The sequence below is a fragment of the Zootoca vivipara genome, chromosome 13 (assembly GCF_963506605.1).
Source record: "Zootoca vivipara chromosome 13, rZooViv1.1, whole genome shotgun sequence".
NCBI classification, from domain to species: domain Eukaryota; kingdom Metazoa; phylum Chordata; class Lepidosauria; order Squamata; family Lacertidae; genus Zootoca; species Zootoca vivipara.
In genome coordinates, this window is record NC_083288.1 from 39,067,798 (window position 1) to 39,080,592 (window position 12,795).

Consider the following 12,795-nt stretch of genomic DNA (forward strand, 5'->3'; position numbering starts at 1 on the left):
TGACACTAGATGGTGACAGTGATCTATGCCAAATTCAATGTATTTTTCAAAAAAAAGAAATTTAAGCATTTTCACAGCGTTTTTTATTTATTATATCTGTGTAGATTCCACCTGAGTGAAATTTGGCAATTCAAATACAGGGTTTTCTTATAACCTCTCCTATGTGCTCTTCCTGTTTATCTGTGTCCTGTCCCCACCCCTCCTTGCAGGTACCCAATTCCAGAGCAGCAGTTCCTTCCAGATGGAAATGTCCCAGGAAGGATTCAGTGCCTTACTGACTCGGGTGAGTCTGGCCCCTAGAGTAGGTGTGTGGAATCTTTGTTCTCCCAGATCTTGCTGAACTACAGATCCCATCTGCCCCAGTCAGCATGGCCAATGGCCGGGGATGGTGGCAGTTGTACAGCAACCTCAGGAGGAAGAAAGTTCCCTGCACTTCTCCCAGAACAGTCTAGTCTCCAATATTCTGAAGAATCCAGGAGAGTCCTAAATGCCTGCAAGCAGAATGATTTTTGTTAATGAAGTATATTCATAGATGAACTGCATTGACACCCCGTTTTTATTACTGTATTCAGTTGTTCCATCAGCATGGACCTATTTTCCTCGGTGAAGGGAAATACAAAGTTGGAGATGGTATGCTTCTGAAGACTAGCTGCTGGTATTCAGAGAGTGCTCTGGTGCTCAGGTCTTGCTTACATGCTTTACATAGGCTGCCTACTGTGAGAACAGAATGCTGGATTAAATGGGCCATGGGGATGTTCCAGGAGCGCTCATCTTATAGCCTGATGTTCTTGTCTTAAAGAATAATGGAGGGAGGACATGACCACAAGAGATATTTCTTACTTGCAACCTTGAATGTCAGAAACTTGCTTATAAAATCAAAAGTGAATATTCACAGGTAACTGAATTCAACCCCAGTTAGCAACAAGTTTAAAATGATTGAAATTTTCAGTACTGCTTTAGGATCACACAACCATGCTGGTTCTGGATGCATGATCCTGTGGGCAAAAGGGGGAAAAGATGGCTGGCTCAGCAGTGGTAGTGCTACTTATTGTAATGCTCAATTGCAGTTGTAGGGTTTGGGGTGGTTTTCCCCCCCCCATCTTTCAGATTTTCATTTTTCTCTAATCCTCCTTTTTACTTTTCCCCTCCTGTTGATGTTGATTTGTGAACAACTTTTCCTGCTGTGCTGCCTGCCGTGATTTAGGATGGTTCTGTCTTGGGAGCAGTGGGAGCATATGACTGGTCTGGAGGCATTTTTCTGTATCAGAACAGTAACAGAGACCCAAGCTTTCTTAATGCCTCCAGCGCCACTGAGGAGATGAAGAATGCTTATCTTGGTAAGTATTAAAATGAAACTCTCCACCTTGTGGTGGTTGGTGCCCATGGGAGGACTGTTGGGGCAGAAGGGAGAGAGAACAGCAGTAGGTGGGGCCCAGACCCAATGACAGGCAGAGCCACCCCCTGACTGGTTGGAAATAAGAAAGGAGGCAGATTGGGGGCTGGCTGAGGGTAGACTGAGGTTGGTGGGGCAGTGCCCCATTCACCCTAATGGACCAGCTTCTGCTGCCTTCTCCCCACCCCATCATGCCAGGGCCGCAGAAATCCCGGCTGAAATCCCAGTCAGCCATGAAGTGACCTTGGGTCACTTGCTATCTAGGTGGAAGAATGTTGTTTTGATCTGCCACTGGGTAGTCGAGAGGGAGAGACCCTTGCAAAGCAGCCAGAGATGTTCCAGGAGATCCCAATCAATCTTTTGCACACCCCTGCTCTAGGCTATTCTTCTCAAGCTGTCCTGCTCAATGGGAGAAGTGGCCTTGTAGTGGGAGCCCCCCGCTATGACTACGTGGGCAAAGTGGTTCTCTTTGAGAAAGTGGCCAGGAGTGGGAAGTGGCAGCTGATGGCAGAGGCTATTGGAGAACAGGTATGGGCCGAGCTGGGCTAGAGCAAAGGAGACTGGTGGTGGAATGGAGAGACTGTGCAGAAAGATTCTGAACCTGGAAGGGAGGTGAGGAAGCTATGGAGACCACAATGAGATATGATGATAGTGGCTCCAAGATAGAAGCCAGAAGTAGGGAACTATTTTTTGTTCCTGTTAAGGGCTGGATTACTCAGCTGAGGGCCATGTGCTGGCTGTGTAGTCATAAGCGGCAGACAGGTCTGGGAATGGAAAGTAGAAGCGAAACTCAAGGGGACATTTGTCTGATGCCACAGGTTGGTTCCTATTTTGGAGCGGCGCTGTGCTCTGTGGACCTGGATCAAGACACTGATACGGACTTGGTGCTGGTTGGAGCTCCCATGTACTATGATGCTATTACAGGAGGAAGGGTTTATGTCTGTCATTTTAAGGTAAGGGAGAGAAGATGGGGAGAGTACATTAGATTGAGACCTTGAGGTGGGGTTGCTTGCTTGGAAATGTTTTCCTTTGTTCTTCCCCACTCAAGTGTTTTATTTGACTACCCTGTATAGCAAGGAACACTTCACTGTACCATGACTTTGAAAGGAGAAGCAGGGCACGTTTTCAGTCGCTTTGGTGCCAGCATGGCAGAAACAGGTGACATCACCGGGGATGGATGGATGGATGTGGCAATTGGGGCACCCATGGAGAACAAGAATGTAGGAGCCTTATATATATTTGGGGGAAAACGAACATCTATCAACCCCAAGTACCTCCAGGTGAGCTCAATACCAGTTCCAGCCTACAAAGGACCTACATTACTTATGCTGCCTCCCAAGAGGCCCTTGCTCAATGCAACTGCCTCATTTCTCCTATTCTTTGTGCATTTAGAGGCATATCTAGAGTTGCTAAACTGGTCCTTTTTTCTGAAATTGTTTTTATAGAGATTCCAGTCAGTGTTGTTTATTTGATACAATCCAGTGTTTAGCACTGGGTGGGTGGGCGGAATACTTCTGCAGCACCAATCTTTCTGGTGTGGGGAAAGTGCTATGGAGGCTTTTCATGGTTCCTCTGACTTTAATTTAAAGTTTTCTTCTTGGAGGGTCTGTTTATTTTATTTCTTCGTGCTGATTGCAGGTAAAGGATAACCTCGTAAATTTGCCACTAGAATGGCTTCTCTTAGGGTGCTTCCAGATGGTAGCTGTTTTGTAGGTCAGGTTCAATCACATGTGGACAAATTCATGTTGTGCAATTAAAGTGGATTTGACATTATTACAAAGCAAGCCCACCTTGTGATGTTGTGTAACCTACCCTCAAATAAATTAGGATAAATGCTCAATAAACATTTCATCTGAAAGCAACTCGGGTTGGTCCTAGGTCAGTTTCTGTTCCCACCGGAGGTAGGCTTTAATTTCTCTATGGGTTAGATCTAGATACTTAGAACTGACCCAATGAAGTTCCATTAATTTCAGTAGATCTACTTTTAGAATAACTGCATCTGGAGCAAGCCTATTATATCTATCTATCTATCTATCTATCTATCTATCTATCTATCTATCTATCTATCTATCATTGCATTAATTAATTTATGTAACTGCTTATTTATATTTGAGTTTTTATGTCTTTCTAATTATGTAATTGCATTTTATTATAAATTCTTACTGTGAAGCATCCTGAGTATGGAGGATAGTATTCAAATATTTTCAATAAATAATTTTATTGTGAAAAGAAATATGAAAGAAACTAGTAATTCTACACCCCTTTCAGGAATGGAAAAAGACATTGGGGCAATTCAGAGGCTATTCATTACTAACCCTCCGCCTGCTTTCATTAGAAATAAATTAACTGGACTGAACTGGAAAAAAGGTTTTTATTAATGTGACTTGGAATTTAAGAGAATGAGAACTACTCCAGAGTAAACACTGTATAAGATTCTTAATCGGGGTGGGGGGTGGGGGGCATTGCTGAATAATATAGTACTGTGTGGAGCACCTCTTCAATTCCACACTTTCAGTTAAGTGTGGAAAAACAACGCCTCAGTATCACTCAAGGGCTCTAATGTGAAAGCAACCTAAGAGAGAAATTCTCAAGACGATTTGTACTCACTTGAAATGTTTGTGTCTGTTTTTACAGTACACCATTCCATACCAGAATGCTGCTAGGCTTTGATTTTATTTAAAAAGAAAAGCATAGCATAATATTTTGATGGGGTGTCTTTCAGTTGGGAATATGTACAGATCTTTTGATGCCTCATTTGTTGTTAAGCTTGTTTTGCAAGTCTCTCTGTCTGGCCTTGAGGCCACTGTCCATTTTGCATCCTTCATTCTTTTTTTTGCAGCGCATTGAAGGGCTGAAGTTTTCTGGAGGGTTTTTGTACTTTGGTCAAGCTGTCAGTGGAGGAACAGACCTTACAGGGGATGGCCTGAAGGATATTGCTGTTGGACAACAAGGACGGGTCCTGTTAATGAGGTGAGAATAAGGAGTGGGGAAAACCTTGCTCTCCCCTCCCTGTTCTTATACTGTTTCCTCTGAACAGGAGAAAAATCATTTCCATGGATGCCCCAGTAGAGAGGTAAATGTTATACATAGAAGTACATATTCTCCTTTATTTCCTTGTTTAAATTTAGTCCCTAACTTAATAAAGAGGATCAGCACAACTTACAGTTTTAAATACTGTATATTCCTGTGTATAAGACTACTTTTTAACCCAGGAAAATATTCTCAAAAGTCGGGGGTCGTCTTATATGCTGGGTCGTATTTCTTATACAGCAAGTATAACCCAAACTCTATATTTACCTGGAAAAGCTGGGGGGTCGTCTTATACACCCAGTCATCTTATACACAGGAATATACGGTACACAAAAAATCTATCAAATGGCAGTGCAAAAGCCGTGCAAATGGCAGTAGGAATAATAATTTTAAAAATATTATTAAATACAGCTAGATGAATGCTGTGATTGCAGTGAGTACCAAATTCAACACCTGCAAAATTCAAAGGGTTGTTGCCAGGGCTACTCCATTGAGGTTAATGGGCATGTCTAATACTTTCCCCTAAAATTACAGTTCCCCCCAACATTATTTGGTTGGAGAACTGCATCTCAAAATTCAGAGAAGTGCTGCATTTTGAAGGATAGCTATGCTTTGCTTCCTGTACTGCTTTGGAAGGCGTGAATTAGATAAGTTGGTATTAAAATCCTAACCAAACTGAATTTTTTTCCTATCCCTACTGACAGGACACGTCCTGTTCTACATGTGTCGGTCTCCATTGAGTTCTTCCCTCCTTTAATCCCCACCTCAAACTTCCAGTGTCAGGAACAGGAATCTCTCAAGGCTGAAGCCAGCATGGCAAAAGTGTGCTTTACTGTTGCCAAAGCTATTCAGGATAAACTAGGTGAGGCCACAATGCTTGCTCTGGCATAAGCCTGTGTGGGACATGGGTTGGGAAGTGGTACAGCTCTCTCTGCATAACCTGAACCATTTTGGCTAAAGTACTCTCCCTGATGTACTTATGTGTGGTGGGAGTTTTTGACATGAGATGAATTCAAGCATCCCACCACATTCATCCAGAGGACTGTACCACATGCCTCTCTACGCATTGAAAAGGTTAAGAGATGCCCATCTCAGATGTGCCTTTCCTCTGTCTCAGCATAGTGTAGAATTCTAGGTCTCACCAGCCCTTGCTGGAAAGATTCAAGAAAGAGTCTGACTCTGACACCAACTCTAGGTATTCCTCACCAGCCCCACTTTCAAGGTAGCTGCTCCTTGGCCTTCACAGTCAAGTCAGTCAGTGCTGAGTCCATCCTTATCTGGACGTCCTTATCTGTATGAAGATCTAGAGTTGCCAGTGGCAGGACGGGAATCCTTGCCCTCTCCTCCCAATGGGCAGAATCTGTGCCTTTAAGACATAAATCAATAAGTGAAGCTTTCCCCAGCATGGAGTTTTAGTGTTGGGGAAATTTTTACTGCTGACTTCCACTTGCTTTTTATATATACAGAACCTCTGTCCAAAGGGGGGGGGGAGCTGCATTTCTCTGTAACCTGCCCTTCCCCAGATTCCTTGACATGGGAAGAGACTTGTATCCTGTACCTTGAGTGGGCGGCTGAGTGGGAGGAGGCAGGCAGACTATGGAGGCCCCGTGGCTGCTGCTAGTGAGGGGTTGTAGCTTGCGATATTCCAAGGGCCAGATAGAGAGGCGTGGAGGGCCACATTCTGCCCTCAGGTCTGAGCTTCCCTGTTCCTACCCTCCCAACTTCTTCCTAGTTTCTTTTCTCATGCCAACCACGCACCCCCTCTTATTTCTCTTTCTCAGGTGAAATCTCTAGTGACCTGTACTACACTTTGACCCTAGACCATGAGAGAACAAAGGTTCGAGCCACCTTCAGCTCTAAATCAGTCCTGACTACAAACATTCAGATAGGCCTTGAGAATAAATGCCAGAACCACCCAATTGAGTTGCCTGTAAGTTTGGCCTTATGCACAGCATTACTTCCCTTAGATATCTGAGGTGCAATATGCGGGGGGGGGCGGTTCCAGACCATCCGCTATTTTGCTACTTTGCAGGTGGGATTCAGGTGCACCCTGAATTCAATTTCAATTCAAGTTGCACAGTTAAAGTGGATTTGGCACCCTTGCACAACAGACCCGCTTGTTTAAAAAAGGGTAGTAATGGGGAAATGTAATGGAAAGTGTGGAATAACACTTGTTTGATGTGACGTCATACAATCTCCCTGCAAACAAGTTGGAATGGATTATCCATAAACAACCAACATCATATAATCTTACCACAGACTTTGTGCAAACCAATGAGGATGAACGCTCAATAAACAGGTTGTCTGGAGAAAGTGCCTTAAATTTGAGAGGCTCTGTCCTTAATCTCCAATCTATATGGGAATTGTGAGTGGGGAGAGCATTGTTGTACAGGGGCCTCCTGCTTTTGAGCTTCCCATAGTCATTTGATTAGCCCGTCAGGGCCGTCTCAAGCATGTTGGGTGCCCTGGCGCCCCTGCTCCGCCCCATTTCTTGCTGCGGCTGGTGGGCGGACGCCCCCCTGCCGGGACTGCGCCCTGGTGCCCCACACCACCCAGCCTACCCCTAGAGCCGGCCCTGGTCCCTGTGAGAAGTTGAACTAGATGAGCCTGATACAGTAGTTCTTCTGATTCGTTTCACCACTAGATTGGGAACAGATTGTAAATGTGGCCAGACTCTTATGGCTTGTATCTATTACTATATAACCACATATCAGTGCTGTACTGGAATTGCATGTTTATTTTCTTTTGGGGAGGCACACACTTTATAAGTGTATTGCTGGTGCAGTGTTCTGCTGGCTTGCAGGAAAGCCACACAGAAATGTAAAGATTTGAGAAATCCAAAGCCACCAAGTTATTTTCAGTTCTGTTCCTTTTTCAGGGGGGAAAGGGCTGGTGGGGAAAGTGAAATATTTGTAGCATCCCTTTGACTATCTCGGATACATCTTTTTGGTTCAGAAACAATATGTAAAATAGACCTTCCCTGATATTATCATGCAGTGAAAAGAGAAACTCACTTTTAGCATGCAGAAACTTTATTCTTGTGCAGAGTGTATGCATTCTACACTCAGTATGCATTCTAAGGAAGTCTCTTTCTGTGCTCCAATCTTTTAGATCTGCATTGAGGATACTCTGACGCCTGTCACGTTGCGACTCAATTTCAGCCTCGTAGGGAAGCCCATCGCTAATGCCCGCAAACTACAGCCCATCCTGAGCAAAGACTCAGAAAAGAACCACACAGCACTGGTGAGTAATTCAGCCCCAAGTCTTTTTATTACAAAATGAGAGCCAGCAACATTATAGCAGGATTCCTACCGGTAGTTAAGGATGGGGAAGAAATTCAGTTCTGTTTGCATTGAAAGGCAAATCTGCCTAATTCACACTTTCTGTAACAATTCATGAATGGAAACATAGTCATCCTGCAAAATTCCACACTTCTCCAGATTTTCCAGGTAGTTCTCCAGCCATGTTTTGTTTTGTTTTTTCAAAAAATGCAAATACTTGGGTAAAGGAAGCATAAAAATCCATTGATTTGTGAAAATAACATACAAGCCTGTGTTATATTAGGGGAAATTGTTTGCATTAATTTGTATATTAGGAAAAATTCACACTAAAATGCTGATGAGTTTTTTCACAGGGACTTTAAAAAACAAACAGGCAAACTGATGTGGAAATATGAAGAACTGAACTTTTGATTGGAAAAATGAGAATCTGAAAGACCAATTTGCATATCCCTGCTACTTGTTGAGTGAGCCCACTAGATTATGGTCCTCATGGCGCCTTCCCCCTGCTTACTGCTCCTAGACACCCTCATCTAGACAACCTTGTGGCCTTGACCTATTGTGCAAGTACAGTGGGGGGGCATATGGTTTGTCATGTGTAAATGAACAATGTAAAAGAGGTGGTGATTGTGGGGGTGAAACACAGGAGGGGGAAAGGCTTAGCTGGACCTGAGTAGAGGTCATCCATCAAGGAACTGGGTTCCATCATTAGTATTTGGTGCTTAATTCTCTCTGCTAAAAATTTCTGTGCCTACAAAAGTAAAATGTTGTGACCTGCACACTTTTACAGCTCCACTTTGAGAAAAACTGTGGCACGGATGGGAAATGTGAAGACTGTTTAGAAGCCTCATTTAATTTCTCAGGGTAGGAAAATATTTGCTCTCTCTGTTTCTGTTTTGCCTCTCCATTATCTTCAACATATCTAGTTTATCTGAGCATCAGGGCTCAAAAAAAAAAATGAAATTCTCTGTCTCATGGTTTTGTCATTGTGATAGGGATACCCCCCCCCAACAATTCCAGGATACACAGATCTGCCATTTCTCACTGATGAATGGGTTATTTCTCCAGTCAGTCACTGGATTTATATTCTGCCTTAACATTACCAGGTTGATTTTAACCCAACTTTCACACCCACTTTCACATTGTTCTGATCAGATTCACCTTTATGAATGCTTTCCTGTAACTGACGACCTTGTACCCAGGATTGCTCAGAAATTCTAAGAAAATAAATCAGTGCCCATGAAGTTGGATGAGATGAAGCATTTAGTATGTTTGCTAAATATTTGGTGTTTGCAAATATTAATGCATGCCCCCCAAACAAATCAGGGATGAATTCAGAATCAATGCCATTGTTGTATAACCTCCCTACAAACAGATTGGAACTAATGTGCAAAAGAGATCAGATATAGGGGAACCACCATCACATCTTTGTGTGAGCAAAGCAGGATGAATGCTGAATCAATTGGTCATCTGGGTTTTCAGGGTCGCTAGGAGGAGTCTAAATCTCTTGGATAATTGCAAATCTCTATGTGTCTGAGACCTCTAATCCTGCACACACCCCTCTTTTCTACACACAGCCTGGACATTGTAGTTGTAGGTCTGACTGGTGAGTTCAATGTAACAGCTTTCATCCAGAATCATGGAGAAGACTCTTACAGCACCACACTGGGCTTTTTCTACCCTGCAGGGTTATCCTACCGCAAGGTTACTTTACCACAGGTGAGTGGAGCAGGAGGGATGCAGGCATGGGGAAGAGCAGGGACAGTGAGCAGGTGGAGGGATGGGGGCTGCTTGGGAATTATTGTCTTGATCCATTCATAAACGATGAATGCCCCACCCTTTCTCAGCCCAGCAGGAGGGTCGTGAGCGTTAAGTGCCATTCAGTTACTGCGTCTGAAGAAGATGTCAGCAGAAACACCACCTGCAATGTCAACCACCCAATTTTCTACAGTAGAGCAAAGGTATATTATATTCTTTGAATTCATTGCCACAAGATGTGTTCATAAGTGCTACCTTAGGGCTAACTGTCACATTCAGAGAAAGAAACAACAACAAAACAGGTGTCCTTCTGGAATTGTAGCATTTCAGAGGACATTGCATGATTAAATGCTCCCTCTAAGTCTAAACTCAACTGCCTGTGGAAAGTTAGCATGTTAAAGGAAAGGGTTGTTGCCTAACCACCTGTCAGCGGACGAATGCTGACTTCCTCAGCCTGAAAGCAGAGTTGAGTGCCGCACCTCATAGTCAAATTTGACTGGGCTTAACCGCCCAGGGGTCCTTTACCTTTATCTGATGCACTAGTCTATGTGCAGGGAGTTGTTTTTGTGTTCAGTGTGGAAAGAATGGCCTGATTCTCTTAAAAGAGAGATTGAAATGTTATTGAAGATGATTTTAATAATTGCTCCCCCCAAAAAATAAGGGGAAAAAGAAGTATATTTAACACAATATTGCTACCCCTCCAACAAACCCTCCAACCTGCAGATCAGATCCAATAAATAAAACTTACTGCTGCTTTGCAAAAAAGTAGAGGCAAATGAAGGCCATAGAACAGCATGAGTGGTACGCCGAGTCATAGGTTCAATCTTCAGCATTATTTATTATTATTATTATTATTATTATTATTATTATTATTATTGTGGTGGTGGTTATCGGTATATTCCACCTTTTATCTCCAAAGAGGTCAAGGTGCCATGCACACTTCTCCCCTTCTTGATTTATCCTCACAACAATCCTGTAAAGGTCAAATCCCCATGCTGTAGTGGATAGAGTGCTGGACTAGGACCTGAGAGACCAGAGGTCAAATCCCCACTCAGCCATGAAGCCCACTGGGCAATCACTTCTCTTCCAGCCTAATGGCTGAGTGGGGGTTTGACCTCTGGTCTGTCAGGTCCTAGTCCAGCACTCTAACCACTACACCATGCTGGCAGCAGGATAGGGGAATAAATCCCCCCTCAGAAGCTGCTGCCAGCCAGAGTAGGCAAGACTAGCCTAGATGTGTCAGTGGTCTTACTCAAAGTATTGCAGGTTCATGTGTTAAGGGCAGTCCAGGTATAGACTACCTTCTCTAAGGAAAGCCCTCCATACATATAAACCTTCACATGTAGAAATAAGAAATCATATCAGTCTCCATATGTTGGTGTATTGCAGGTTATCTTCATTGCCACATTTGACATCTCCCCAGATGCTGATCTAGGGGACACACTGCGGATCATGGCCAGTGCCAACAGGTGATGTTCACAGTTTTGCAGCTTTATGTGGCCTAATGTGGACCCCATGTTTCTTATAATGTAAAGGGCGCATTGGGTTTGGAGGGGAGGGAGAGGAGTGTGAAACAGATCTGGCTGCATTGTGACAGAGCAGTGGTACTCAATGTAGTACATGATGGAAACACTAATGTATGAAGCAGAGCATGATGGAATAGTGCATGATGTTAAAGTCCTTAAACAAAAAACTAACATATCTGTTCTCTTCCACTTGCTCAGTGACAACGGTGGAAACATCACCAAGGAAATGGTTCACGAAGCGGAGTTGCCTGTCAAATATGCTGTGTATATCATTGTCACAGCGTAAGTAACTATGGATGTTTCAGGGGTAAAGCAGTGCTTGTAGAGTGCCCTCTCACAGAGCTAACCCTGATTCCTAGTCACAAGGATGTTACCTCTGAGATCTCACTTTCCCATCACCATCCTAGCCCGGTCCCCTTTCTCACAGATGTTCATTTCTCTTTCATCTTCACAGCATTGAGGAGTCAACCAAGTACATTAACTTCACAGCTGGCCAAGAGGATGCAAGCAAGAATGTGGAACATCGATATGAGGTGAAGGGCAAAGGGGATGGCAAAGGGTGGCTGGTGGTTGGCAGGAAGAGGAAAATGGTACAGGCAAGGAGAGGATAATAAAGGAATGATGGGCAAGAATGAGGTCTCAACAAAAGCTTTAAAAGTGAGGTTACTTGAAGCCAGGATTTCTGTAGACTTATATTAGTTTTATATTCGTTTAGCTTGCCATAAGAATCCAGGGCATTGTAGTTTGAAGTGCTTCTGGTCTGTCCCTATTTTTGAGTGAAATTCAGTCATATACTGGAAAATTCAAGTTGCTTAATGAAAGTTGATTTGGGGTTCTTGTGCAACAAACCTGCTTCATCCCCAAATCAGACTTTGTGCAAACCAGTTAGGGTGAATGCTCAATAAACAGACTACCTGGAAATGACTTAGGTTGGGGTACTGAGAATTCACTCCGGAGAAGCTGCTTGGAAAAGGGCACTGGGCCCTCTCCCCTGTTGGCCATATGTTTAATTAGTTTTCTAACACCTAATTAAGCTTTAACCCCACTCCCAAACTAATTTGGGACTGGATCTGTTGTGGTCCATGGGTTGACCCAAGGTGCCTGTGCCTGATGGGGCCATAGGGAGAACTGGAGGGAGCTGGGCACTGCCCAGGTTTCAAATGGTACTGAGTGGGGTGGAAGAAGACACCCAGGACCCATGATGTGTTCTGTCTGCCTTGAACAGTGTCTATTTTACTTTCAGGTGAAAAATCTCCGTCAACGAAATGTCCCCATCTCTGTGACATTTCAGATCCCTGTAAAACTGAAAGGGATCCAGGTGTGGAATGTGTCTCAGGTTGTCTCTTCCCAGGTATAATTTTCTGCTGATTCTCTAACCACCCCAATGTGTACTGTAATCCCAATCTCTAACAAAGTGCCTCTGCTCATCTATTTATCTTGTTGGGGAAATAGGAACCACAGATTAAAAACATGCCATATCCTACTCCCAGCCTGCCAGATGTGGGTCTGGCTTGAACCTCCAAGAAGGAAGGTTGATTAAACCAGGGGTCCCCAAACTAAGGCCCAGGGGATGTGGCCCAATCACCTTCTAAATCCGGCCTGCAGATGGTCCGTGAATCAGCATGTTTTTACATGAGTAGAATGTGTCCTTTTATTTAAAATGCATCTCTGGGTTATTTGTGGGGCCTGCCTGGTGTTTTTACATGAGTAGAATGTGTCCTTTTATTTAAAATACATCTCTGGGTTATTTGTGGGGCATAAGAATTCGTTCATTATTTTTTTTTCAAAATATAGTCCGCCCGCCCCCCCC

General features: G+C 43.7%; 1 protein-coding gene across 3 annotated transcripts in view; it reads left to right on the forward strand.

Annotated features, from left to right (window-relative positions):
• The window catches only part of LOC118094367 (integrin alpha-X-like), a 28,886-nt gene that overhangs the window by 11,522 nt on the left and 4,569 nt on the right, over window positions 1–12,795 (forward strand). For all 3 annotated transcript variants that reach the window (XM_060281712.1, XM_060281711.1, XM_060281713.1), the window contains 16 exons: window positions 210–283; window positions 1,205–1,337; window positions 1,773–1,921; window positions 2,212–2,346; window positions 2,467–2,673; window positions 4,233–4,363; window positions 5,128–5,285; window positions 6,205–6,353; window positions 7,535–7,666; window positions 8,492–8,565; window positions 9,279–9,420; window positions 9,549–9,662; window positions 10,849–10,928; window positions 11,184–11,267; window positions 11,440–11,518; window positions 12,229–12,336. In XM_060281712.1, coding sequence (XP_060137695.1) covers window positions 210–283; window positions 1,205–1,337; window positions 1,773–1,921; window positions 2,212–2,346; window positions 2,467–2,673; window positions 4,233–4,363; window positions 5,128–5,285; window positions 6,205–6,353; window positions 7,535–7,666; window positions 8,492–8,565; window positions 9,279–9,420; window positions 9,549–9,662; window positions 10,849–10,928; window positions 11,184–11,267; window positions 11,440–11,518; window positions 12,229–12,336 — 1,949 coding nt within the window. The remainder of the gene's footprint in view (window positions 1–209; window positions 284–1,204; window positions 1,338–1,772; window positions 1,922–2,211; window positions 2,347–2,466; window positions 2,674–4,232; window positions 4,364–5,127; window positions 5,286–6,204; window positions 6,354–7,534; window positions 7,667–8,491; window positions 8,566–9,278; window positions 9,421–9,548; window positions 9,663–10,848; window positions 10,929–11,183; window positions 11,268–11,439; window positions 11,519–12,228; window positions 12,337–12,795) is intronic.